The sequence below is a fragment of the Camelus bactrianus genome, chromosome 5, assembly GCF_048773025.1.
Source record: "Camelus bactrianus isolate YW-2024 breed Bactrian camel chromosome 5, ASM4877302v1, whole genome shotgun sequence".
NCBI classification, from domain to species: domain Eukaryota; kingdom Metazoa; phylum Chordata; class Mammalia; order Artiodactyla; family Camelidae; genus Camelus; species Camelus bactrianus.
In genome coordinates, this window is record NC_133543.1 from 102,978,104 (window position 1) to 103,000,750 (window position 22,647).

Below are 22,647 nucleotides of genomic sequence, written 5' to 3' on the forward strand. Positions count from 1 at the left end.
CCCCGAGTGTCCCATCTGCATGGTGTTCGTAGCTTCGGAGGTTTCAGTGTGATTCCGTAGTCATTTCACTGTCTATGTTCAGGTAAACGTTTTGTTGATCATCACACGTAACGTTCACTCTTAGCTTTAGCCAAACAGCTTCAGTGTCAAAGACATGAAAATCCACGGAGCTTCATTTATTTATTAAGTAACTACCAAGATAATGATGAAACACAAACTATCTGGTGGGGAGTCTGCTGATGAGAAGGACACAGGATTGACTCAAGGACCGCGAGCGCGAGGCGGGAGCCGGCGGAGGGGCGGTGCTACACCACTTACCTTTCATCCACGTCCTGGAACAAACAGTTTGGCGAATGTGTGGTGGTAAAAATCCTCTTTTCAGGAGGGATTCTAGGGGCTGAAAGAAAAGAATTTCACACATATTTCTGATTCTGACATACATAAGAAGGCTGCAGTGCCCCTGCACCCCAGAGGCCCCAGGGGCACGAGAGTGGGAGGGACATGGGCCCCGGGCCCATCAGAGCAGGTCTCACCACGTGGACAGAAGGTGTGGCCAGGGAAATGGGACGGCATCCCTGGGCTAGCGACGGTCTGGACACAGGTGGGAGAGGGCGGTGCCCAGTGCCTTTAACTGACAAAGGGAGATGCTGTGGATGGAGCCACAGGGAGTGCCAGGTGACAAAGGTGGGTGCTGAGTCTGGAGGGGGACGGGGACTCAGCCAAGGGCTGGGGAGGGGCCGGGGCCAGAAGCTACCCTCACAGACACGCCTGGGCTGCGGGCGGCGGGGAGGGGCGAGCGGGTGGGCTGCTACCTTCGTAGCCCGAGTGCACTCTCTCGGCCAGCAGCACGCAGCACAGCTGGCCCTCGGCGCCCTGCGGGCCCCGCACCCTGACCAGGTAGGGCGTCATGCGGAATGGGTGGTAGCGGACCTCAGTCTCATGGTTTTTCCCGGCGCTGCGGAGGAGGATGAGACAAGAGGCTTGGAATTACGATAGAAGGACTCATCCTTTGCTGCTGGTCACCTCACCCCAGCAGTGGCCGTGATGGCTCAGCAGTCCTCTTCTGTACGGACATCCGCAGAGCCAGGCGCCTCACTTGGGGACCCACACCAAGCTGGACGCACTCCCTCGGCCTGCGGTCTGTCCTCTGCCCTGCCCATGGGTTGGGGACCCACCACCCTGCTCCTCTGTCCCCAGTGGACGTCTGGTGACAGTGAAGGTAAATCAGAGTCACCAGCCTGAGCGACAGGGGCTCATCCTGGGGCTTCTCTAGAGCAGTTGGTGTTTTAACTGGGGAAAGGGTTGCTGCTCCAACAGTGGGGTCCCAGCCCCAACTCCTGAGGGCGCCAGTGTCTGGCCAGGGATCACTCCTGACACCGCAGCTGGATGCTCAATCCGTCACTCTATTTTGGGCCAAAAACCTGTTGGGAAAGCTATGGGGCTTTCCCCGAAAAAATGAACACAAACCAGAGGCTGCATGTGCTCCCGGGGTCCTCACAGACCCTGGACACACACCTTGCCCAGCAGGGGCACGCCGGCCAGTTTTCCTGGTGACAGACGGCAAGCCCGGCTCCCCAGGCTGACTCTTCCAGGAGGAGCAGGTAGGTCACTCCAGGGCTGACCTGCCGTCTCAACTCCTTGTGCATGTACCAGACACAGCCCCCGGAAGTGTGTCTCCCCGCAGACGTTCAGGAATCTGTGCGGCAGGGCTGCTGCTGCTGCAGAGCCTCCAGCCCCAGGGAACAGGGCAGGAGCGCTTAGGATGAAACGCCTGCGCCACCAAATTCAGGAAAACCAGGAGCTGGGCTTACCTGACGCGGCAGAAGAAAGATTTCTCCTCCATGTATTCTTGAGTAAAAGAATCTGAAAGAAAAAGCCCCCAGTCACTCCTCCAGGTGAACCACGACCGCGGGCAGCGCTCCTGCACAGGCCAGGCACAGGCAGCGGGGTCAGCAGCCCAGGTGTGCGTGTAAACGGGCCCGGGCGCCGGCGGAGCCCTGAGCTCAGACTCCTTTCATCACAGTTCTGACTAAAGCGAAATATCCCACGAGCGCGGCGCACACCAGGTTACGCAGTGCTAGGGGTGGCAGCCCGGAGCTGAGTGCTTCTGAAACGGCGTGTGACACGGCCAGACGCACCAGCCAGGAACAACCTGACTCTGGAAGACACACTGATGTGCACAATTCTTGCATATAAAGCCTGAACGTTTCACCCTCTGTATTTTGGGGAATAGTCAATTCTTACAGAAGCAATTCAAGGCACTGCAAAGTTACATTAATCCTTTTGCTAAATATTAACTTAGTTTAAAATAAGCGACAACATGAGGTCAATGGGGTGACCTCACCAGAGATGATGGACCGGTGGTTGCATAATAAACTCATTTAGAAGAAAAAATCTTAGACTTTGGTCTTTCACATAAAGTTTCCTCCACTTGAAAGAAGCGAGGAAAGGTGGACAATGACTGGTTGGGGAAAATGATATAAAGTGACCGGCCTGGAAAGGCCTCTGAGAAGCCATTCGGTCCTTTTGTATTCAGCCAAAGATGAATCACACCGTCCTGGGAGAGAGTGCCAGCCTGTTCACGCAGAGGGAGCTCCCTCCCAGGCCTGGACCGAGCGCTGAGCGGCCCTCGTAACGTCCGCTGCAGACTTCAGTGCCCTGACTGCCTGGTCCTCGGGCTGGGGCTCTGGGAGAATCCTGCAGCCCAAGCGAGCATCTCCTCCTTTTATGCGTCAATCCTAAAGCAAACTGCGCCTCTGGCCCTTGTTGGTTGTTGTTGGGGAGGGACAGCTGTGGGACAGTGGCTGTGACAGAGTGACGCCCCCGCTGCCCGAGCGCAGGGGAGGCGGGAAGCACCATGGACGTGAGGGACCTGGGATCCGGGAGGTGGCGCGGTGGGCTGAGGAGCGTTTGGATGTGAGCAGGTAGGCGGACCGAGGAGCCAAGGATGAACCAGAGTCGGTGTTGGGTGACGTGGCCGGGGCGGCTCTCAGTCAAGTTCATGACTGAGGTTTGTCTGGTGTGACTCCCAGCCCCGTCTGCTTCCTTCCTGCCTGCCTCTCCTGGCTCCTTCGTGCTTCTCTTCAGCTCCATCTCAGCTCCAAGCAGTCAGAGCCCACGAGGGGCTCACGACCGTCCAGGTGCAGGGAGACAGATGCTGTAGGACTTATGCTGTTGGCCGCCCTGGTCACTGAGAGGCCTGATCTGGTTGGGACCCTGCCCTCTCCACTGCCTTCTGCAGGACCCTGAGCTGCATTTCCACTGGGACTGTCTTGTCAACTAGGCCCCTCCTGCACCCACTTTTGTGAAGGTCTGTGCGGGTCACGAGAGAGCTTCCAAGCCTCCCAGACTCAGTCTCCCCAACCACGCTGGAGGAGGACAAGGACACACTGCAAGAGCCCTGTGGCCAGGAGCAGGGGGCGGGGGCGCTGCAGATCAGACGGCAGACACACCCCACATGCCCCACGCCCCAGGAGGCAGCCGCCTGGGCGCAGATGGGAGCCTGAAGTGCCTGGAAAGCCCGCAGTCTGAGCCCAGGAGGACACGTGGTTGGCATTCCCGCAGCTGCCTCCCCTTCCCGCTGACATCCTCCCACCCCCACGGGAGGTGGGCACCTTGCCTGTGCCCCGACTGCCTTTCAGATGCGCCCCTGTCCTTACCCAGGCCCTGCAGGCTCATGTCTAGGCTTCGGCTTCTCAGATCAACTTCTTTTCTAAAGTGCCTAACATTTCTTAAAATCATCTGAAACAGTTTTCCCTCTTGGAAATTCGTGAGAAGAATTTTCTCGCTAAATTGACTCTGAACAAGCAATGTTTTTCTTTCATCTGGGACACAGAGGCAACACTGGCCCCTCTGGGTGGGTCCACTGCGGGTCTCCTCTGGGGGGGTCCCACCTGGCCCTCACCTGGAAGGGAGGAGTCCCTGTCCCCTGCTGCCTGCGCAGAGGGACCCTCACCTGCTCCACGGCTGACACTCCAGGGCGGCAGCTTGCAGGGTGTGGTGGAGCTGTGGAACACGCTGACGTCGTGGGGCGCCAGGAACTCCACAAATTTGGCGTCGTGAAAGGTGTCCCTCTTGCAGTGAAAGATGCAGGCGACCTGGTCAGAGATGTACAGGATCTTCCCAGTAACCAGGGACACAGCCGCAGCAAACATATCCTGGAAGGGAGGACGCCGCCCTGGTGAGGCCAGGCAGGAGGGGCTGGGAGTTGGGTAGGTGGGTGTGGGGGGAGCTGGATGAGTGGAGGGTCCGGGAGGCTGTGGGCCCCTCTCCTCAGTCCTGACCAGAATAACTCTACTTTACTCTCCTACATATATTTGTGTCCAAATGGGATATTATTTGAAAAAACACATTGGGGTTCCACTGCCAAGAGGAACCCCAGCTGTGCTGGTTCCCTACATGTGTTGCTGCTCAGCCTTCTTGGGCACGGAGCTCCCTGGTGCCTGGCCTGGGTAATTCAGGAGGTGGCAGGGGCCTCTCCCTCTCTCTCTGTCGACCAAGAACCTTGCCAGCCCTTCACTCTCTGAGGATGCAGGGGCTTCCCGGGGAGCTGGAGGCCTCGGGTCCCTCTGGCCTAGCACAGGCTCTCTCCCTGCTGGCTGGCCGTCGGGGTCCAGGGCCAGGGCTCCCGGGGGTTAGGCTGCAGTGGGGGCACTGGAAGGAGGAGATGGGAAGGGGAAGGGACCCCCATTCTCTGGGCCAGCTTTGCTGTGACTCCGGCCCCTTTGGACCCCCACTGCCCTTACATCTGCTCTCACTAATTGAGAACTGGGGGCAACTCACGCAGCCCCCCAGACCTCCAGGGGCCCCACTTTTACGGGTTACTTAAAAACGCATGAGTTTTTGGCGTCTCACGAAGCTGAGTCAAGCCCAGGCGCCTTGACCGCAAGTGAATTGACAGCCACCTAGTGCGTCCCTCCCCGTGCTGGCATCGCACGTGGTCAGGGCGGGGCTCGCTCCTACACACTGGGCGCGGGGGGTGGGCTGCAGCACGCCCACCTCTTCTGAATCACCAACTTTACATTCTTTTTTTTTTTTTTTTTTTTAAGGGAAGGAACTAATTTCCTGAAACTCCAATCTCCGCTGCTATGAAGCTGCTGGCTGCGGGGCTCAGCCGGCTCACCTGGATGAAGACCTCGGTCACTGGAAATAAGCTTCCTGGGTGAAGACATCACTCGTGTAAGACACTCACCACATTGTTCGCTGTGAACTCAGAGGTGACACCCTCGATCTCTTCCACGGTGCAGGAGGGCACGTCGGCGCCGCAGGCGTGGCTCTCGCTGGCCCTCAGCAGCTGGTAATACTCCTCGGTGGCTGCGGGGAGACGGGGCAGGGACTGAAGGTGCTTCCTAACTGACGTGTGGGGGCACGACTTTTCTCATGAAAAGTGGGCAATGGAGACCCCCTCCTGGGACACTGAGAGCACAGGACACAGACTGTGAAGGCTAAACAAACAGACATTGGGATTTCTTTCCTGGAAAATCAGAAGGTCTTTGACTACAGAACTGTTTAAATGATAAAAACACATTATTTTAAATAATACGGCCACAGAGTTCTACCCAACCCTCACTCTCCCCACAAGGCCTGTAAACGTGATGCAGTAGCAGCGTTTCCACGGAGGACGGCTGTGGCAACCCCTGCTCCTGCCCTGCTGGTGGCTGGACACTCCCGTCCGGGCAGAATCGGCTCTTAGAAACGCTCGGCACAAGAAACAGCCCTGGGAACAAACTGAAGACGAGGGCCACTCGTTGTAGGACATCTTGCGCCGGTGACAAGGCCGGGGCTGAGCTGGCCCCAGCAGAGGTGAGGGGTGAGGGGAGCCCAGGCTGACGGACTCCTGCGGCTAAACTGTCCTGAGAGACCCCAGGCGCAGGGGCCCTGGGCCTGAACTCCTGGAGACGGGCTATTTGCAGAAGAGTTCGCTAGGAGCGCCAGTGCCTCTTCCAGGGCAGGAGGCTCCTTGCCTGTCCTGGAGACAGAGGCCCCTGCGGCCACCTGAGACCCAGGAGGGGGCGCCAGCTCCGCGGAGGGCGCAGTCACAGTAGCAACTGAAGGCAGACTAGACGCTACCGGACGTTACTGAAGCGTAAAGCACCCGAGCTTGGCGGTGCAACCACTTTGGAAGCTGCAGGGTTTGTTCGGATTCCCGCGGCACGCCTAGCAAGTTCTGCACGTGAATCTCAGGGAACAGCCTTAGCCTGGCCCACCGACCCGTTCTAGGACGCTTACGTGGTCTTCCCTCTAACAACAAAACCCAGACGTACTCACAGTTGGAAGCTGAATCTGGGTCACGAAGGTCCCGTTAGGGCGTGCCTGGGGTGGAGGGGGTGCCCGGCCCTGCCTGCCTGCCTGCCTGGTGGAAAGACTTCCAGGACGGACATTCACACATTTTTAGAAAAATAAGAAATGAAGTGCCCGGCGTCTGGAGCAGATCTAAAATACTGCCCCTGAGGGATACAGTGTGCTAACGCTCTCCTCGAATCTCCTCATGTTGCTCTTACAGGAGGGCCCAGCCCTCAGGGGCTGTCTCGGTTCAACTCTACCAAGCCGCTCGTGCCCCAGCCCCGCCGCATCACAGCTCTCCGGCCAGAGTCTGGAAGATGCTGGACACCCCCGGGGGCGCATGGCCTGACCCCAGCCCAGAGCACAGACCTCCACATTGTTGATAGCTTTCTCTTATCAGCTGGCTTTCCACTTGCTTTTTTTCCTCTAGAAGTACGATAGAAGATTCCAATGAACTGAGGTTTCCAACCAACTGAGATTTCATCAGACTTCTAGAATTTCCTTCCGCTATTCAGGGTTGAATTCTAGAAAATCAGCACACCCCAAGCTCTGACTTGGGGAGGCCTGAAACCCACTCCTCCAGGCGGGAGCGCGCGCGGGGACGCACCTTTCACCTGCCGCACGCTCCTCAGGGCGTGCTTCAGGGTCGCCAGGGTGCTGGCCTTCCCCTTGGCCTTCTTGTCCGCAGGGAGGTGGACCTTCAGCTCCCGCAGGGTTTTGATCAGCTCTCTGTGGGCGTCCGCCTTGGTGGACTGCTCGCTGCTGCGGAGTGAAAGACAGAGACACCTGATGGCAGGGCCCCAAGTGCCCTTTTCTGAAGGAACGTGTCTCTGGCCCAGTTTCTTCACCAGGTCACTAGGACACCTGAGTCCCCGTGTTCTTGGTGGGACATGCAGGACAGTCAGCAGCTCCCCTGCCAGTTGTGACAACCAAAAGTGTCTCCAGACACTGCCTGGCGTCTGTTGCAGGGAGAAGAGCCACCCGGCGAGAACCGGGGCTCTGCCCAGGTGGCTGCTGCAGGCGCCCCTCCAGCTATAGGCTCTTCTCCCTCCAGGGCGAGAGCTGGCTTCGCCCAGCAAGGCCAGCTGGCCCACCCGCAGTCTGGGGACTGCACTGCTGGGCCGCGCCTTCCTTCCCCATCTCACATACAGAAGGGCTGACGTGGAGACCCTGGAGGACAGCAGAATGGCTTCCTGGGGCAAGGACGTGAACAACGCAGGAAGACCTCGGAGGGGAAAGAAGATTTCTAAGAAGGATCTTCAAACTCAAGGATACAGAGATGGGAGGAAGGCAGGACAGTGGGCACTTGAAGATGGAGGTGTGCCTGCTTAGAGCAAAGGACACAGAGAGACGGATGGGGCTGATCTCTGGGGTGGTGGCCAGGTGCCCACATGCCCAGGACTAAGACCTGGATTTTGTTATGAAAGTGTCTGTGGATATGAAATTAAGGATACGTTTGTTACAAGCACCCAAGGAAAAGTAAGGAATGTTCCAGATGCATGTCTAAGATGCAGGCTTACAGTTAACGCACAACTATACGTATCATACGTCATGGACAGTATAATATCCACGTACAAATGCATGTGGGAATATATAAAGTGCAGGATTCACAGCCATTTTGATGAAAGGGTGCAATTCTAACGCTTAGACAGTACCAGAGGGCTGTGTAAACGTCCCGTAACAAAAACTCAGGGAATAGTTAGGCAGAACCTCAGCTTTGGGTGCTGAGGATGGGGCTGAAGGTTCTTCCTTGAATCTCCTTTTCTGGTTTTCCATTTACTACCAGGGTAACAAACACACTACACAGACGCTTTGAGTCAGGAGACTGTTTTCGATAATGCTTGCTGCTGGTATTGGCACTGCCATTAAGAGGAAGTGTAAGACAGACGCTGTCTGATGAAAATAAACAGGTGTCCGCGGGCTGTCCTCCACTGCCGGGTGGTGTCAGCAAACCTGCTACGAGTGCTCAGAACCGGCGCTGGCTGAGGTCGAAATGCCATGCTTCGCCGTCTAGACATGTGAAGAGCTGGAATGAACACCAGGACTGAAAAGGAAAGGATGAGGGCCAGCACGCCTCCCAGTCTGCTGGGGCCCAAGCGTAGCCTGCACGTGCAAATAGGAAATACAACTGTGGGTTAATATGGGGGGCTGTGTTCAGGGGACTGGCTGGGGTGTAGCTATCTGGGCCTCCCAGCAGACTGAGCGAGGAGGACAGAACTAACATTAATAAGACCAGAACTAGTAATAAAGCACCCAAGGTGCCTTTAATTGTGTAATATGGATGGAAGGGGACCTTATCCACGTCAGATGAGATCCCTATAGGGTCATCAGACCAGTTTCGTGAAGGAACAATGGGCGGACAGCTGCTCGCGCTGCAATCATGAAAGGGAGGACAAAGTGGAAGACGAGGAGTCGTGTGAGGGCCGCTGTATGTGCTGAAAAGCCGCCCCAGACGCATTCGACTAGAGAGGTACCAATGGACGGGGCTGCTGAGAGGAGGCTGGTGATGGCTGTCGCTCCCCCGACACGAGGGACATCTGTCCTCCGGGTAACACACAACCTATGAGTGAGGGAGCTATCACTGTAGATGACAGCTGATTCCGATGTTCCGTGTCTCTAGAAACACACAGGACCTGTAATGGGAGCCTCATCCTATGGGGGCGAACAGGCAGATAGAGAACACGGAAGCTCTGTCTGCGTGTAGCTGTTGAATGATTCACCCGTAACTTACACCTCGGCAAATACACGTTATAGGTGAGAAGGCAGTTACGGCATCTGATGCACTATGTTTCGCTAGGAATAATCCTGTCAAGCTTTGTAGAACTAAACAAATGCCCAACGAGGAGCCGGGATGTCACCAGGATGAGATGTTTGATGGGCTGGGAGACTGATGAGGGCACTGTCAATAAATTTAATCAACTGGTGTGGTTTCCGGATGTTGGTTATTAGTGTTCTTACAGTTGAAATACAATGATGATTTTTCATGTCGCTGGCCGTGGTTAGCTTCCACGTGAGAAGAATGATGACATGCATGGCATGTATTGTATTATTTTTGTAATTTGTTTCATAGATTTCTCTTCAAAACCTCCGCCTGTTTATGGTGTGCCTGGGCTGGCTGTAAGCGGTGGCGCTGGCTGTGGACCTGTGATGGGTTTTGGTGGCTCACTTGGGGGGCAACAGCACTTTCATTTATTTGGGGGCATCGGTAGGGCTTGGTTCCACAGCAGCTGTGGCCGCTGGGCAGCATCATGAGGTTTGGGTTTCTGCTAGGACTGCGTTATGCGCACATTTTTTCAGGGCTAATGGCGAGGTCTGAGTCGTGTTTTATGCTCTGAAGGATGACGAGGTGGAGACTGTTCAGTGGAGCAGGGGGCTGGGTAGTTTATGACACTGGGGACGCTGGCTTTTCGGTGGGGAGCCACGGGAGCACTGCGAAGGCACCTGGCTGGTGCCTGCTGCCGGCTGGCCCTGCTGGCCGCTGCAGCGGTTATTGCATTGCGGAGGTTACTGTGGTAACTAAGCAGTTGTGCCTGGGGCAAAGGTGATGCGGAACGAGAGGAAGCAATCTGATCAGGCCTTTCTGGTCTGAGGCTAGTGTAGAGAATGTTACTTGAATCTGGGCAGTAGACTTTGGTAAGACATTTTCTAGTCGAGTTGTGTCTGGTAATAATGCTGCTGATTTCAGGCTGCTGGTGAGTTTAAACCTGGGGAGAGACGGCGTATGATGGGGGGAAGTCATCCTAGGAAGTGAGAGAATCAGGAGAGGTTTGAAGGGTAACTGAGTTTTAGGTTCTGTGTGGTAAGGTGGATTTCCAGGGCCAGAAGGAAGCCTGAAATGGTCACGGCGAGAGCTGTTAGTTTCAAATAACGGGCAGTTACTAGCAGGACTCTTGCTGGGGGAATGCTGCTGGAGACGAGAAACCCCGCAAAAACACCTCCTGCTAACAGGTGTTTGATGGAGCCAGTTAGGACTGGGCTGCTCTCATTGATGAGGATTAGCGTGGAAAGCGAGCTGGTCCCGGGAGTGCAGGGAGCATAATGCAAGCAGCACGACAGCTGAGGGAGGCAGGGAGTCGGGCTCCGCTGCTGGTATACGGCGCGGACGCGGCTTCCCTGATAAGACCTTTGGAATAAGAGCCTGTGCAAGGCCTGCTCGGGGAGGCCGGGGGCGCTGCCGGCCCAGGGCCGCATCAGGGGCGCTGAGCAGCCTGCCGGGACTGTCATCTGAAAGGGTGCGGCCGGGTCCACGAGGGGGACAGCTGCGCGGACTAACGGGTTCCAGCAGGAGATTGAAAAAAAGGCACATGGTCCCCCAAAACTTATCTCCACGACTCCAACTCTTTCCATCTCTCTAAACGCTCTAGATCAAGGGCGCTCTGGTGGCCTCACCTGCAGCCGCTCGTGGACGCGTTGTGGTCAGACTTTGCCGTCATCAGGCTGAAGGCATCCGGACTAAAAGGACAAAAAGTACAGGCAAAACTCAGAAGAGTGTTCATTCCATCCACTTCTCCCCACTCCATCCAACCAGTGGTGACAGGCTGGATTACACCAGAGTAAGTCAATTAAGGAAAAATCCAAGCTAAGAGAATCAGGCATAAAAACCTTTGGATACCAGGAGAAGCTAAGCGCTGGGGCACGCAAACCCAAGGCCGGGGCGAGTTCGTTTTCTCGTGGGGGGTGGGGGGAGTAGCTAGGTTTCCACTTCTCTCTGAGGAAGGTACTGGGGATTGAACCCAGTGTTAGGCACGCACTCTACCAGTGAGCTACCCCTCCCCTGGCCAGCTTGCTTTCTATATAAATCACTCAGCATCCGTGTCAGCAGCGGCGGGCTGGGTTACCCGGCTCTCCTGCCCCCCAAGATCTCGTGATTCTCCCTAAGTATCTACGGGCAATCTGACATCCACAATCACTCTTACAAGGAAGGACAGACCCTTGCAAATTTTAGTTATTCTGAGTTAATAAGATTTTCAAAAATCTTGAAAACCTTGGTAATCATGATTTAAAGACCACAAAAGCAACCAAATTACTACGGACTGAGACTGAGTAAGAGAGTGCCCGGCCCACCTGGTGGGGCCCAGGCTGCACCCACCCCTGGCCAGTGGCGGGCGGCTCCACCAGCATCCCCAGCTCCTTGCTGCTGTCGTCACAGTCGCTGCCCTGTGAGTCCCGCCCCGTCGAGCAGTTCTCCTGGGTCTCATTGCCGCTCATGTCCACGTCCTCCTGAAGCGGGGCTGGGCTGGGCCTGGGCTCCGGGGGCTCCTTGGAGGGGTTCCCAGGGCTGGGTGGGTAGCCCGCATAGCCGTTCATGCTGGCTCCCGAACAAAGCTGGCAAAGGAGAGAGTGTTGTCAGGCAGTAGGGGAGCAGGTGCCCTGCAGCCCTCAGGTGGGGCGCCCCATCCAAATCTTTCCCCACGTTTCGCCGAAGGAGCCGGCAGGAGGCAGGGTCAGTCGTGGGTCTCCTTTGCTCGTATTCACTGGGCTCCTACCTGCCGTGAACTATGAAGGCGGAGGGGTGAGGCAGCCCCAGCCCCAGCCCCAGACAACAACGTGCTGATGGCTTAGTCAGAAGGTGTTCAGTGTTGGTCGTCACCACCCAGCGCGCGGGGAGCTTTGGGGGAAACACAGATTTCCACTGAATAGCTGGCAGGGCCTAGGAACCCACATCTTACAGATCTCCCCAGGTGGTGTGGGGGAACAGCGGGGTTCAGAAAGCTTGGCCATCACAAGTTACAGGAGACTCCAAAACCAGGCTGCAGGTGAGGGAGACTTCAGGATGGTGCTCTGGGGAGCAGGTGGGGGGCCCTCCCAGCAGCACAGGGGCTCCAGGTCCAGGCATTCCCAGTGCTCGGTGGCTGAGGCACGTGTGAGTGGGGTGTGGAGGGGAGGGACCAGTACGAGGCCAGTGTGGAGTTTACACTTTATCCGGATCTATGAGAGGCTGGTGAAGCACTGTAAATAGCAGACTCACGTGACTTGGTTTGTGTTTGGACGAGAACTTTAACTTTGGTGCTTTGAGGGTAGGTGGGTGGAGGGGAGCTGAAATCCTGACCAGGCACAGGCTGGGACAGCGAGTGCCCGGGGCAGGAGGGGTTGACCAGAAGCCTAAGGACGGGGAGCCTCAGGTCGCAGGGTGAAGGCAGCACCGAGGACGCTGCTTCCCTGGAAGTCCTGGCAGGAGGTGGGCGCCCACTCAGACCCGGGGAGCTATCAGCGAAGGCGCTGCGCGGAAGGGTGCAGTCAGGGCTAAGGAAACTACAAAAGATGTGCAGTCCTGGGGGCCACCAGGGAGGCGGAGGGAGCTGCTATCACCCCCCGGGCCTGGGGGGACAGGAAGCGGATGCCTACTGAAACTGGGGGACCCCCGATGACCTGCGGCCTGGGGGACAGCGCTGGGACATAAACCCTGGCTTCTCTCTCCTCCTGACCTTGGAGGTCAGGAAGCCAGAAGGCAAGAGGACCCACTGACACAGTCCCAAAACGCCACCCTTGGACACTAAGCCGTGGGGGAGTTCTGGAGGGCCCAAGTAGTGGTGCCTTCACCCAAAGGACCCCCAGAAGTGCCCCCACAGCGTTCCTGAGCTCAGGAACCTGGACCAGCCGCCAGGAGGAGGCTCTGGTGGATGGTGGTGACTGCGGACACTGCTGAAGACGTGACCGCACTGCCTCATGTCACGTTCACCGTCCGTGGTGCATGTAGGATCCCACTTCAGGGACGGGAAAACAGGCTGGTGACTTGCCCAAGGCCACAGCAGGCCCACCTGCCCCTGAAGACGGGACCCGTGGAGAATACAACCATGTTACTCTCCAGAAGACAGCAGGTCTGATCACATCTTGTCTTGTTCATGAACCACTAAACTAAACAGCACCAAAGTGCAGCTTTGGAAAAGGAGTGCAACTCAGACAAGGTGAACACAGCCTCCATGGCGTGAGGAAACCCACACCTACTCCATATCGTAAGTAAAAATCCAGAAATGATGGGTTCCGGGAAACACAATGAAGGATGCGCTCAAGCTGCAGACTGAGAGGAAAATGTCACATCAGAACAGAGACTCAGAGCGCGGAGGGTGCAGCTCAGTGGTAGAGCACGTGCTTAGCATACACGAGGTCCTGGGTTCAGTCCCCGGTAGCTCCATTAAAATAAATAAGTAAATAAACAAACCTAATTACCTCGCTCCTAAAAAATTAAAAAATAAATAAAATATTAAAAAGTAATTTAAAAAAAGAACAGAGGATCAGAAAGATCAGTGAGGAGGAGGAGGAGCACGAGAAACTTTCTAAACAAGCCGAGGGGAAGGGCTGACGCTGCGCTGCACCTTTACCTGCCGACGACAGCTCTGTCAGAAAAAGACACCGCAACCATGGAACAAACTGCACGGAAAGGGATACACGAAGGAAACCGTCCTGAAGACAGATTTGCCTCTGCCTGGCCACCTGTGCACGAGGCAGAGGTTTGTGAGCTACGTCCTGATGAAAATGATGTTTTCAGGAAAAGAGAAAATTCTACCTGCATCCAAACAGGACAACAAACAGCTTCCCTGCAAAGGGCGTTAGGTCGGGCTACTCTTCATGTCTCCGCTGTAATATTATACTTTCAGAAGATGAAGTCTGCACACAGCTCTGGGCCGAAAAGCTCATTGTCTCGGGGAGGAAGTCTCAGTTAGAGGATCTTACTGTGAGCCTGGACAGCTGCCATCAGTCCGCCCCGAATCACAGAGGACCCAAAACTCCAGTGCCTTCCAGGGAAAGTCAGGAATAAAACAGGCAAGTCTTCGACACGTCAGGGACGTCCTAGCTAATCTGACGAAAGAATGAAAGGTGCAAACACTTGCAAAGAGAGAGCCCGAAGACCAAGCACAGGCTGTCCCCACAAAGAGAAACACCAGGTGAGATCTACACACCTGGGAAGATGCGCGACCTCGTAAGACAGGAGGGAAGTGCAAAGGATGAGGTTTCCAAAGGTCAACAGGACCAACCGCATCCTGGGCTGGCCGGGTGGAGGCCTACAGAGGCTCTCTGGGGGGCTCTGGGCGTGTGCGGCAGCGCTCAGGCCCGGCCCCTTCCCACCCCTCGGAAGCTGCTCCCTGGGAAGGCTCGTGCTCGACGAAGAGGCACGAGCATGGTGTGGGGGAATTAAAAACCAGGAAAGAGCCACCGGCAAGGAGGCTATCAGCGTCCTGTCCCAGGCATCCTGCCCACCACAGCCACCCCGGCCAGGCGCCAGCCTCAACACACAAACTGGGCCCCGTGCCTCATCTGGCCCCACTGGGGTCCACATGGGGCAAGTGAGATCCTCTCTCCCCGGGGCTCGGAGCACAGTCCTGCCCTGCATTGGGGTCGTGCCCCACGCAGCCTCCCGGGAACTCCTGTGCGGCCACCCCCGTGGCCCGGCCGCTGTGCTCAGACCTCAGGCCCTCGCACTTGCTGCTCCCTGGTGTCCCCAGCACTCGTTGGGCAGAGAGCCTGACCATCCTGCACAAACAGCACAGCCTTCTCCCCTCCCCCTCCCCCTGGCAGCTCTGCGTCCCCTGCTTGGCTTTCCGTCCCAAGGCACTGACGCCCAAGGCACTGACGCTGCACACTGACGCGCCGAAGCTCTGAGCTGCTCCCGCTGTACCCCAGGGCCTGGAGCAGGCTGTGGAGGCATAAAACCGGGGACATCTGCACTGTGGAATACTATGTACCCCATTAAATAGAAAGGCATCAGAGACACTGATGTGGGAAGACTCCAGGGCATAAATGGACAAATCACAGAACAGCAAGTAACAATAAAAATGCCAGGCAGTGCGAGTGCGGCGCTCAGCACGCGCCGGCATGGCCCCAGGCCTGTTTCTGTGGATTTGCTTGCTCTCACTGTGCACAGCACTGGGGGCTGGTGCTGTGGCCAAGGACAGGACGGACATTGTTCCTGTCTTCATTGGAGAGGGGAAAACAGACTATCGACAAGGGAGTGGCATTGGAGTAGCGTCTAGCTCAGTAGGAGAACACGTCCTTAGCGTGCACGGGGTTCTGGGTTCAAGCCCCAGTCTCCCCACTAAAAAACTAAGTTGCAAGAAGGTGGTGGCACGTGTAGCAGGCTAACAGTGAATGCTATGAGAAGAAGGCAGAACACAGTCTCAGAGGTGTGAGAGTGGCTGGGCGTGACCTTTCGGGAAGGGTGGCCGCTGTGCAGATGACTCTTGACCTTGTACCTGAGCCCATAAGGGGTGCTGACTCAGAGCCCCTTGCCCTCACTCTCCCCCAGGCTGGCAGCCCCCTGACCCTCCACAGCCGCCACCGGGCGCATGCCCATGTGGTCCTCCTGGCTAACACCTGAGGCTGTCTGGAGTTGCTGGCTCTGCCCGCCACATGTGACCCTGGATGAAGTACCACATCACAGGGTGGGTCCTGGCTTCCCCAGCCGCTGTAAAGGGCCTGGGGAGGCAGGGGTCCCAGTGTACCCCATGAGCTGGTGAGCTTTGATCATGGCACCTGGAAGGAGGGCAGGCCCCTCTCCATCCCTCCCTGGAAGGGACTGTTCTGGAGTTTTTTTTTTTTTTTTTTTTGTCCTTCCTTCCTTTTTCTGTATGGTTTTTTTTGATGAGGTCCCAAGGGCCTGGGTGTCTGTGAAGCAGAGCGTCATCGCGTGGGTCCCAGCCTTCTCTTCCACACCTTCCTGTCCTTCACTCCAGCTGCCCTGGGAGCACACCTCCCAGTAAAGCACTAGCATTTAAGCCTTGGTCCACACTCTGCTTTTAAGAGAACCCAAACCAAGATAGATGAAGAGAGTGAGAGAACAGGCCAGGAGGATGCCGGAGGAATATTCCAGGCAGGAGGACAGCAAGTGCAAAGGTCCAGAGGCAGGCAGGTTTGAGGAAAATGGACAAGTCTGGAGCAGAGAGGGCGAGCCAGAGGCAGGAGGGTGATATGAGGGCAGAGCCAGGCCATGTGGCATGTCGCAGGGAAGAGCCAGGACTTGGGCTTTTTTCTGAGTGGGATGGGAAGGCTGCAGAGTTCCCTGCAGCAAGACTTGACTTACACTTTAGCGGGGTGACAGGGTCCAGGCAAGGTGGAGACTAGGAGGCCTCTCAGGGGCTCCTCTATGGTTTGCTAGAGCTGCCAAGGGGGCTGCCCAGGCTGCTGGGGACACACCCTCACTCCTGTCCCCCAGCTCCCTGGACACCACCCGTCTCATCCCACAGTCCTCCCCAGACCAGCAGCCGGGCTGGTCCTTTCTGCTGAGTAAATTATGAAGGTGACAGGGCAGCGGCAGTGGCCAGAGGTCTGCTCAGACCCTGGACGGCGGGGGCTTTGGCAGGTTCTACCACTTCCTGACCGGGTGATCTTGGGCGAGTTCCTGCACCTCCTGGTGCCTTGTTTCCTCATCTGTAAGATGGGGCTAGAGCAGTACTCGCCTCCTCCTCGTTGCTAGGAGGGTTAAGTGTCTGGAATGCAGCAAGCATCCAGCAAAGGCTAGCTTTTACCATCACTGCCAATCACTAGAGGTAAACAGACAGGGTGACAAAAGGCAATTTTATTTATTTTCAAAAAGGAGATATTTCATTGTCATGAGAGCTGTCCCTGGCGGCCCCAGGCAATAAAGACATCCTGTGGAAGGAGGCATCACACTTTGCTTCCACGCACGCCTGGGGCTTGGGCTCAGCTCCCCGCAGGAGCTCCTGGTTTCTACCTGTCCTGGCCCCTGGGAGCCTGAGTAGGAGTCACCGAGCTGGGGTCACAAGATACCTTAGGTGGAAGGCAATTCTTTTTGCTAAGAGAGTAAAGCAATCATGGCAGAAACAGAAAAACCATCTGAACTTCATTATTCCAGAGACTGCGCCGACAGCTCTAATTGACCGACCTCATTTCGCCAAGTTGGCAAAATCAACGTGCCTGTCAAAGCAGACTTTGACTCCTGCCTTCCAGAAATGTTCACTGAGTGCCCACTCATGCCAGCACTGCCAGGGTCCTGCGGAAGCCTGGGGAACCTGGGTTTCCACCCAGGGGGTGGAGGTCCCTGTGAGCCCGAGGTCTGGGGCCCCTGGAGGGAAAGGTCAGCCCTACTGCAAAGGGGCTGCCGGGGAAGCCGGCGGCGGGGGGGGGGGGGGGCTCTGGGTGTGAGCTTGTGTGCCTGCTGCCGGAGGCCCCATCTCAGCCACGTCTAAGACGTCCACACACTGGCCCTGCCCCCGGAAAATGGTCAGGAAGGGAGCTGAGCTCAGACTCTTGACTCCGGGCCCCTGACCACACCCTCGGTAGCGAGGGTTGCCCCGGCTGGACAGAGGAACACTTGGAAAGCGCGGTCCTGGATGAGCTCAGCGTCTGGGGTGGCTTCTCAACACTTTGGGAGGGGGAGGAAGTGAGTGGGGATGCGGAAGGAGAGGGACCAAGAGCAAAAACCATTTGAAGCTGGCTGATGGGTTTGTGACGTTGTCCTCTCTACTTTCACATATATTCATGGTTTTTATAATAAATGGTTAAAAAAAATTCAGAACAAAAACACAGCCACAGCCAGGACTGGTAAAGACTTCCCGCACTCAGTGCCCCTGAGTCCAAGATGGATGTACATTTCTCTGTGGAAAACAGTAATCAGTGTATGGTTCAATTACTTACGCAATCAATTTTTGGAAACAGAAGATAAGATACTTGCAAAAGTCCCAAATGGTAAAGTCTTAATGTACATCCGCAGACTGAACACACCCAGGTACTCAGCACCCAGCTTGGGAGGCAGAACACTGCCAGCCCCCAGGACCCTGGTGGTCTTCCCTGGCACCTCGCCACCCCCTGGGCACCGTCAGCCTGGCTTCTCACAGTCTAGTTAGTTCTGCCTGTTTCCAAACTTTATGTAACAGGATCTCACAGCGTGTACTTTGTTTCTGCAAGCCCTGGGTATCTTATCCCAAATATTATAACAGGGTTGCTAGTTCCTGGTAGGAGCCAATCCCCTGAGGCCAGCCTGCTGTAATCTGGAGAAAATGTTTGTCCTGCTAAATAAACACTGGCACTCTCCATGGAAACGGTTGGGTAACCGAGGAAAATGTGACTGCAGCCGTCCAAATATGGAAGGGAAGGTGGCTGGGGAGGGCGCGTCTCCGCCTCACCAAGGCCCGTTCAAGCACCCGCAACTCTGCCTTTAAAAACCTCGACTCTGGAAAAGCACAAGATTTAAAACAACGACAATGTGAAAACGTCAGCTTTCTGGCTTCAGCATCTGGGTGCCTGGGAGGAGCCCAGCTGTCATTCTTTTGTCATCCTGGGAAGAGCATGGGGGCTCTCAAGGCCTCCAGGGGCTGGCAGGGGTCCAGCCCTTGGCCTGGAGTCTGCTCCACCTTCAGAGCTGCCCACCTCTGATAACACAGCGGCCTTGCCCCTGGCCATGACCCATCCCCGTGACCCGTCCCTGCTCACCTGCTCACTTACTGCTTCTGGCTTGTCTAGACTTAGAAATACAGTAACAAACGTGTTACAGATGTGCCTACAAAGAGCACAGAGTTGAAATGAGGGTTTAAGGGAAAAGCTCAGGGGGCCACCCATTAGGGGCCCCTGTCCAGACTTCCTGGTTCTGTGGGTTGGCAGGGGGGCCAGCTTTCCACAGAGCAGGGGCACAGAGCCTCAGCAGAGCTGCCAGGTTGTGTGTTTGAAGTTAGCTTTGCCGAATACGGTAGTTTTCAGCGTCACTCTTTCTTCTGACTAAATGCTGAGCAGTCCCGCCAGCCACTCAGTGACCTGCCAGAGCCTCTGATTTGCTGAGGTCTGGGGAGGTTACATCATCATTTAAAAACAGGCGTGCCCACCAGCATTTTTCTGAGAGTTAAGCGTGCATGAGAAATAGTACAAATGAGAGAAACTTTTCCTGTTTCCTTCTAAGTGTGGCAGACATGCCTCACAGGGTGACGCTGTGTGATCCAGAGGCAACTCGGAAACTTCTGTCTCCTGCGAAGGGGCCTGATCTGTAGAGTAACAGGAATCCAAAAAGATACGGACTGAAAGAGACCTCACAGAGCGCCTAACCCGAGCCCCCTGTACAGACAAGCCCAGGGTGGGAGCTGAGTCACCCAGCAGCAGCCTGCTGGCTGGTGACAGGCTTCCCCCTCCTCACCAGCACCCCAGCCCCCACAGAAAGCCAGGGCTGCGTTAGCTCTGCACCAGTGAATCACACCAAGATGACAGTGACAGATAACTGCGAACACCTACGGTACCACCCCTGTTGGCATAACACGTAGTTTCCTTTAAAAAAAAAAAAAAAAAGTCCCTTTCCTCATTTTACTCAGACGCCTTATAGAAAGTGACTAGCCTTGGATTTAAAAACTCAGTTTCCAGTTAAAGCCTTCAGCTGGAGTCCTGTTCCCTTCCCAGCCAAAGCAGCCCCGGGCCGGAAACTCCGGATAAGGGATGGGTATCTCCCCCTGGCAGCCAGAGAGAAGGCCAGTGGCCCTGCTGCATTAAAAGCGGGAGGCGAGAGGTATTCATGGAGCGGCTTCTGCCATGGTGCTGGTGCTCTTAACGTTTGGGGGACCTGAGGACCCTCCCCTCAAATTCCAGCCCGCTCAAGATTCAGCAGCATCCCATTTCAGACCTTAATAGAACCTCTGAAGCCCATCCAGACCCAGATCAAGACCTTCAGGATGATAGAAAGACCCTGAGGTACCCTGAGCCTGGGCCTGGCCCTGCCATGGGGTGTGCCCAGCAGGTGTCTGGGCCTCAGTTTCCTCATCTGTCAAGCTAAGCGGTTACCCTGGATGATTTCCAGGATACCTTCTGGCTCCCTATTTTCCTGTGAGTATGAATCAGCTTTCCAAACTGGTCTCTTTTGTGCAGGTTCCAGAAACCCTAGCAATTGAGTTGTCATCCCTTACTCTGGCCTTCCTGGAGGGGTTACTTGGCCACCACCCACCTCCTGGTTCTGTCCAGGACTGGCAGCCAAAGTACACCCCAGAAGGATAATCTGATTGCTGTATCACAAAGTTGGACCCCTTACCCCACAACTACTTCCACCCAACCTGGGGAGAGAGAATAAACACAGAGAGGTCCAGGGTCCAGGGTGGGCAAATGGACATCACGTTCTCAGGCCTGGCTTGGCCCTGCAGCTGTCTTGTCTCTCTGCTCACCCACTCTGGTGGACCCAAGGGCTGTCCAGGTAGGGCTCCTAGACCAGAGCCCAGCAGCAGCCCTTCCACGGCCGGAGACTTGGCTCTCTGGACTCAGAGCAGGACGCCAGCCCCCAAGGGGCCCTCCATGTTCTCAGGGACTGTGGCACTGACCCTCGGTTGCCTTGGCCTTTCCAGCCTTCCCCCGTGGGGGTGGGGGAAAAGGAGGGAGAAGAGGAAGGGTTCATAAAAGAAAATTATCTAAAGGACAGTCCAGTGTGGTGGTCACTTAATAGCTCTGTGATTTTAGACATGTGGCCTAATCTCTCTGGACCTCAGTTTCTTAGTCTGCAAAATGGGAGTAACAGTACCCCCCACCTCGCCCCCGCCCCAGCCCCAGGCCGGTGTCAAGACTAGAAGTCAAATGGTCCAGGAAGCTCTCGGAGAGCGCCTTCGAGGGCTAGAGGATCCACCGTCGCTGTCTGGAGCCCGTCCGCCGAGACTCCAGACTGCCCACCCGAGGACCGGGCCGGTGGGCGGCAGTTACGTAACCAGCCAGCCGGCGGCCGGACGCGGGTCCGCGCCCAGGCCGGCCCGCCCTGCCCGCCGCGCAGCGCCGCGCACTCACCGGAGCTGCGTCCTCGCCGGTCCGCCCGACCATCCGCGTGTAGCCCGCTGACCCCACGCCCGCCGCTTCGGCCGCCAAAAGCAGCGCGTAGCCGGCTGGGCCGCCCACCTCCGCCGCCGCCGCGGACTCGCCGCTGTCACATAGTGGAAAACGTGACCGCTCGCCGCGCCCGCCCCCAGCGCCCGCTATTGGCCATGGTGCTGCCTCATCTGCATACCAAGGGGGCCGGGCCTGCAAGCGCCGCGCGTCCATTGGCTGCGGCGCCCATCGCTCTCTTTACATAAGACGCACATGGACCTCCATGTTCACTGCGTTGGTTTTTCAATGAAGAAGCGGCGCGGTCATGCCCCCCCTCCTTGTCCCCCCGAGTGGTCCCTTCCACTTCCGGCCTCGGCGCCTTCCATTCAAGACAGCGCCCGTCTGCCGGTTCAGGGAGCGCGGAGTGGCGCGTACCACCGCGGGGCGGGGGAGCTGAGCGCGGGACGGGTAGTGCACCTCGGCCGGCCGGCCGCCGGGAAGCCGAACCCCCGCTGAAGCCGCGGCCCCGAGAGGCTGCCACTTGAGCAACCCGCCAGAGGCGGGCCCCCTACGGCCAAGGCCGCGGGGAACTCCCTGCAGACATCTTTCATTCATTCACTCGTTCACACTCATTCATTTACTCATTCTCATTCATTCATCCCTAGGCGCTGAAGCTGCTCAGGGCAACTAGACCAGGAGGCTCTTTAGGAGCTCCTGGTGCACGCCCACGCAGACCACCGAGATGGACACTTGACCCAGATCTGCCGGGACAGTTAGCTTCCAAGTGGCCTTTCTTATTTTTCAGACCTTATGTCTGAAAGTGTTGGTTCAGCAAATAGAGTCCTTGTTACTATGAGGATGTACGAAAGAAATAAATGATGTTGTCCCCTCCCCCAACCACATCATTAGGCAGAAAGAACCGTCTCATGAAAAGAGAACTTAGTCAAGTACTAAATTGGGCGGTGTGGATCATAAATTAACCAGGGCTAGAGTTATGCCCAGATGCTCCATGGAGGAGGCAGAACGTGAAGGGTGGGAAAGGCGTTTGGAAAAGGAGGGTTTGGAAAAAGAGGAGCCACAGAGACACATGAGCCAGATGTGGGGGTTCTGGGAGAGTGTTGTTCTCTGAGCACCTTGGCTGTGGCCAAATGTTCTTTCAGTAAGCATTGACTGGGGCATGTGAAGCCCCTGCCTTCTGTCTCAAGTGTCAGGAAAGAGTAGAACTTCCTCTCAGACCAGGTAGAGGGCCAAGACTTTCCTGTGGGCCACAGAACAGCCGGCAGGCTCCGAGGCAGCTCAGCTGCAGCGGGCTGAGACTGCGGGTCCGACAGGGGAGGTGAGACTGGTCGGGCTCTGAAGGGCTGAAGGGGTCTGTAGCATCTCCCTCCACTTGTCCATTCTCCCTGGGCTGTCCTGGGGGCTGAGGATGGGAGGGAAGGAAGACTTCCGATCTGGTGGCCTGCAGCAAACTAAGCTGCTAGTTTCCAAAGCCAAACCCACATTCAGGAATTCCTCTGTGCAAGACACTTCTTTCCCTCTCCTTGGCAAGGTGTGTGCAACATCGTGAGACACAGGTGCAAAGCGAGGCAATGCCATGTTCATCAGGACAGTCCTCACCACGTTGGTCCTGGCAGGCCTGCTTCTGGGCTCACACTT

At 56.4% G+C, this 22,647-nt stretch overlaps 1 protein-coding gene across 2 annotated transcripts in view; it reads right to left on the reverse strand.

Moving 5' to 3' along the window:
• PER2 (period circadian regulator 2) overlaps positions 1–21,135 on the reverse strand; it is a 41,236-nt gene extending 20,101 nt beyond the window's left edge. Inside the window, exons 1-9 of one of the 2 annotated variants that reach the window (XM_074364622.1) lie at positions 20,974–21,135; positions 11,372–11,607; positions 10,672–10,734; positions 6,890–7,041; positions 5,192–5,313; positions 3,956–4,157; positions 1,812–1,863; positions 813–955; positions 319–397 (exon numbers count right to left, since the gene is read on the reverse strand). In XM_074364622.1, the coding sequence (XP_074220723.1) occupies positions 319–397; positions 813–955; positions 1,812–1,863; positions 3,956–4,157; positions 5,192–5,313; positions 6,890–7,041; positions 10,672–10,734; positions 11,372–11,607; positions 20,974–21,006 (1,082 nt within the window). In that variant the 5' untranslated portion in view covers positions 21,007–21,135. Of the gene's footprint in view, positions 1–318; positions 398–812; positions 956–1,811; positions 1,864–3,955; positions 4,158–5,191; positions 5,314–6,889; positions 7,045–10,671; positions 10,735–11,371; positions 11,608–20,973 lie in introns of both variants that reach the window. The other variant, XM_074364621.1, reaches the window with a different exon arrangement.
• Between the last annotated feature and the right edge of the window lie 1,512 nt (positions 21,136–22,647).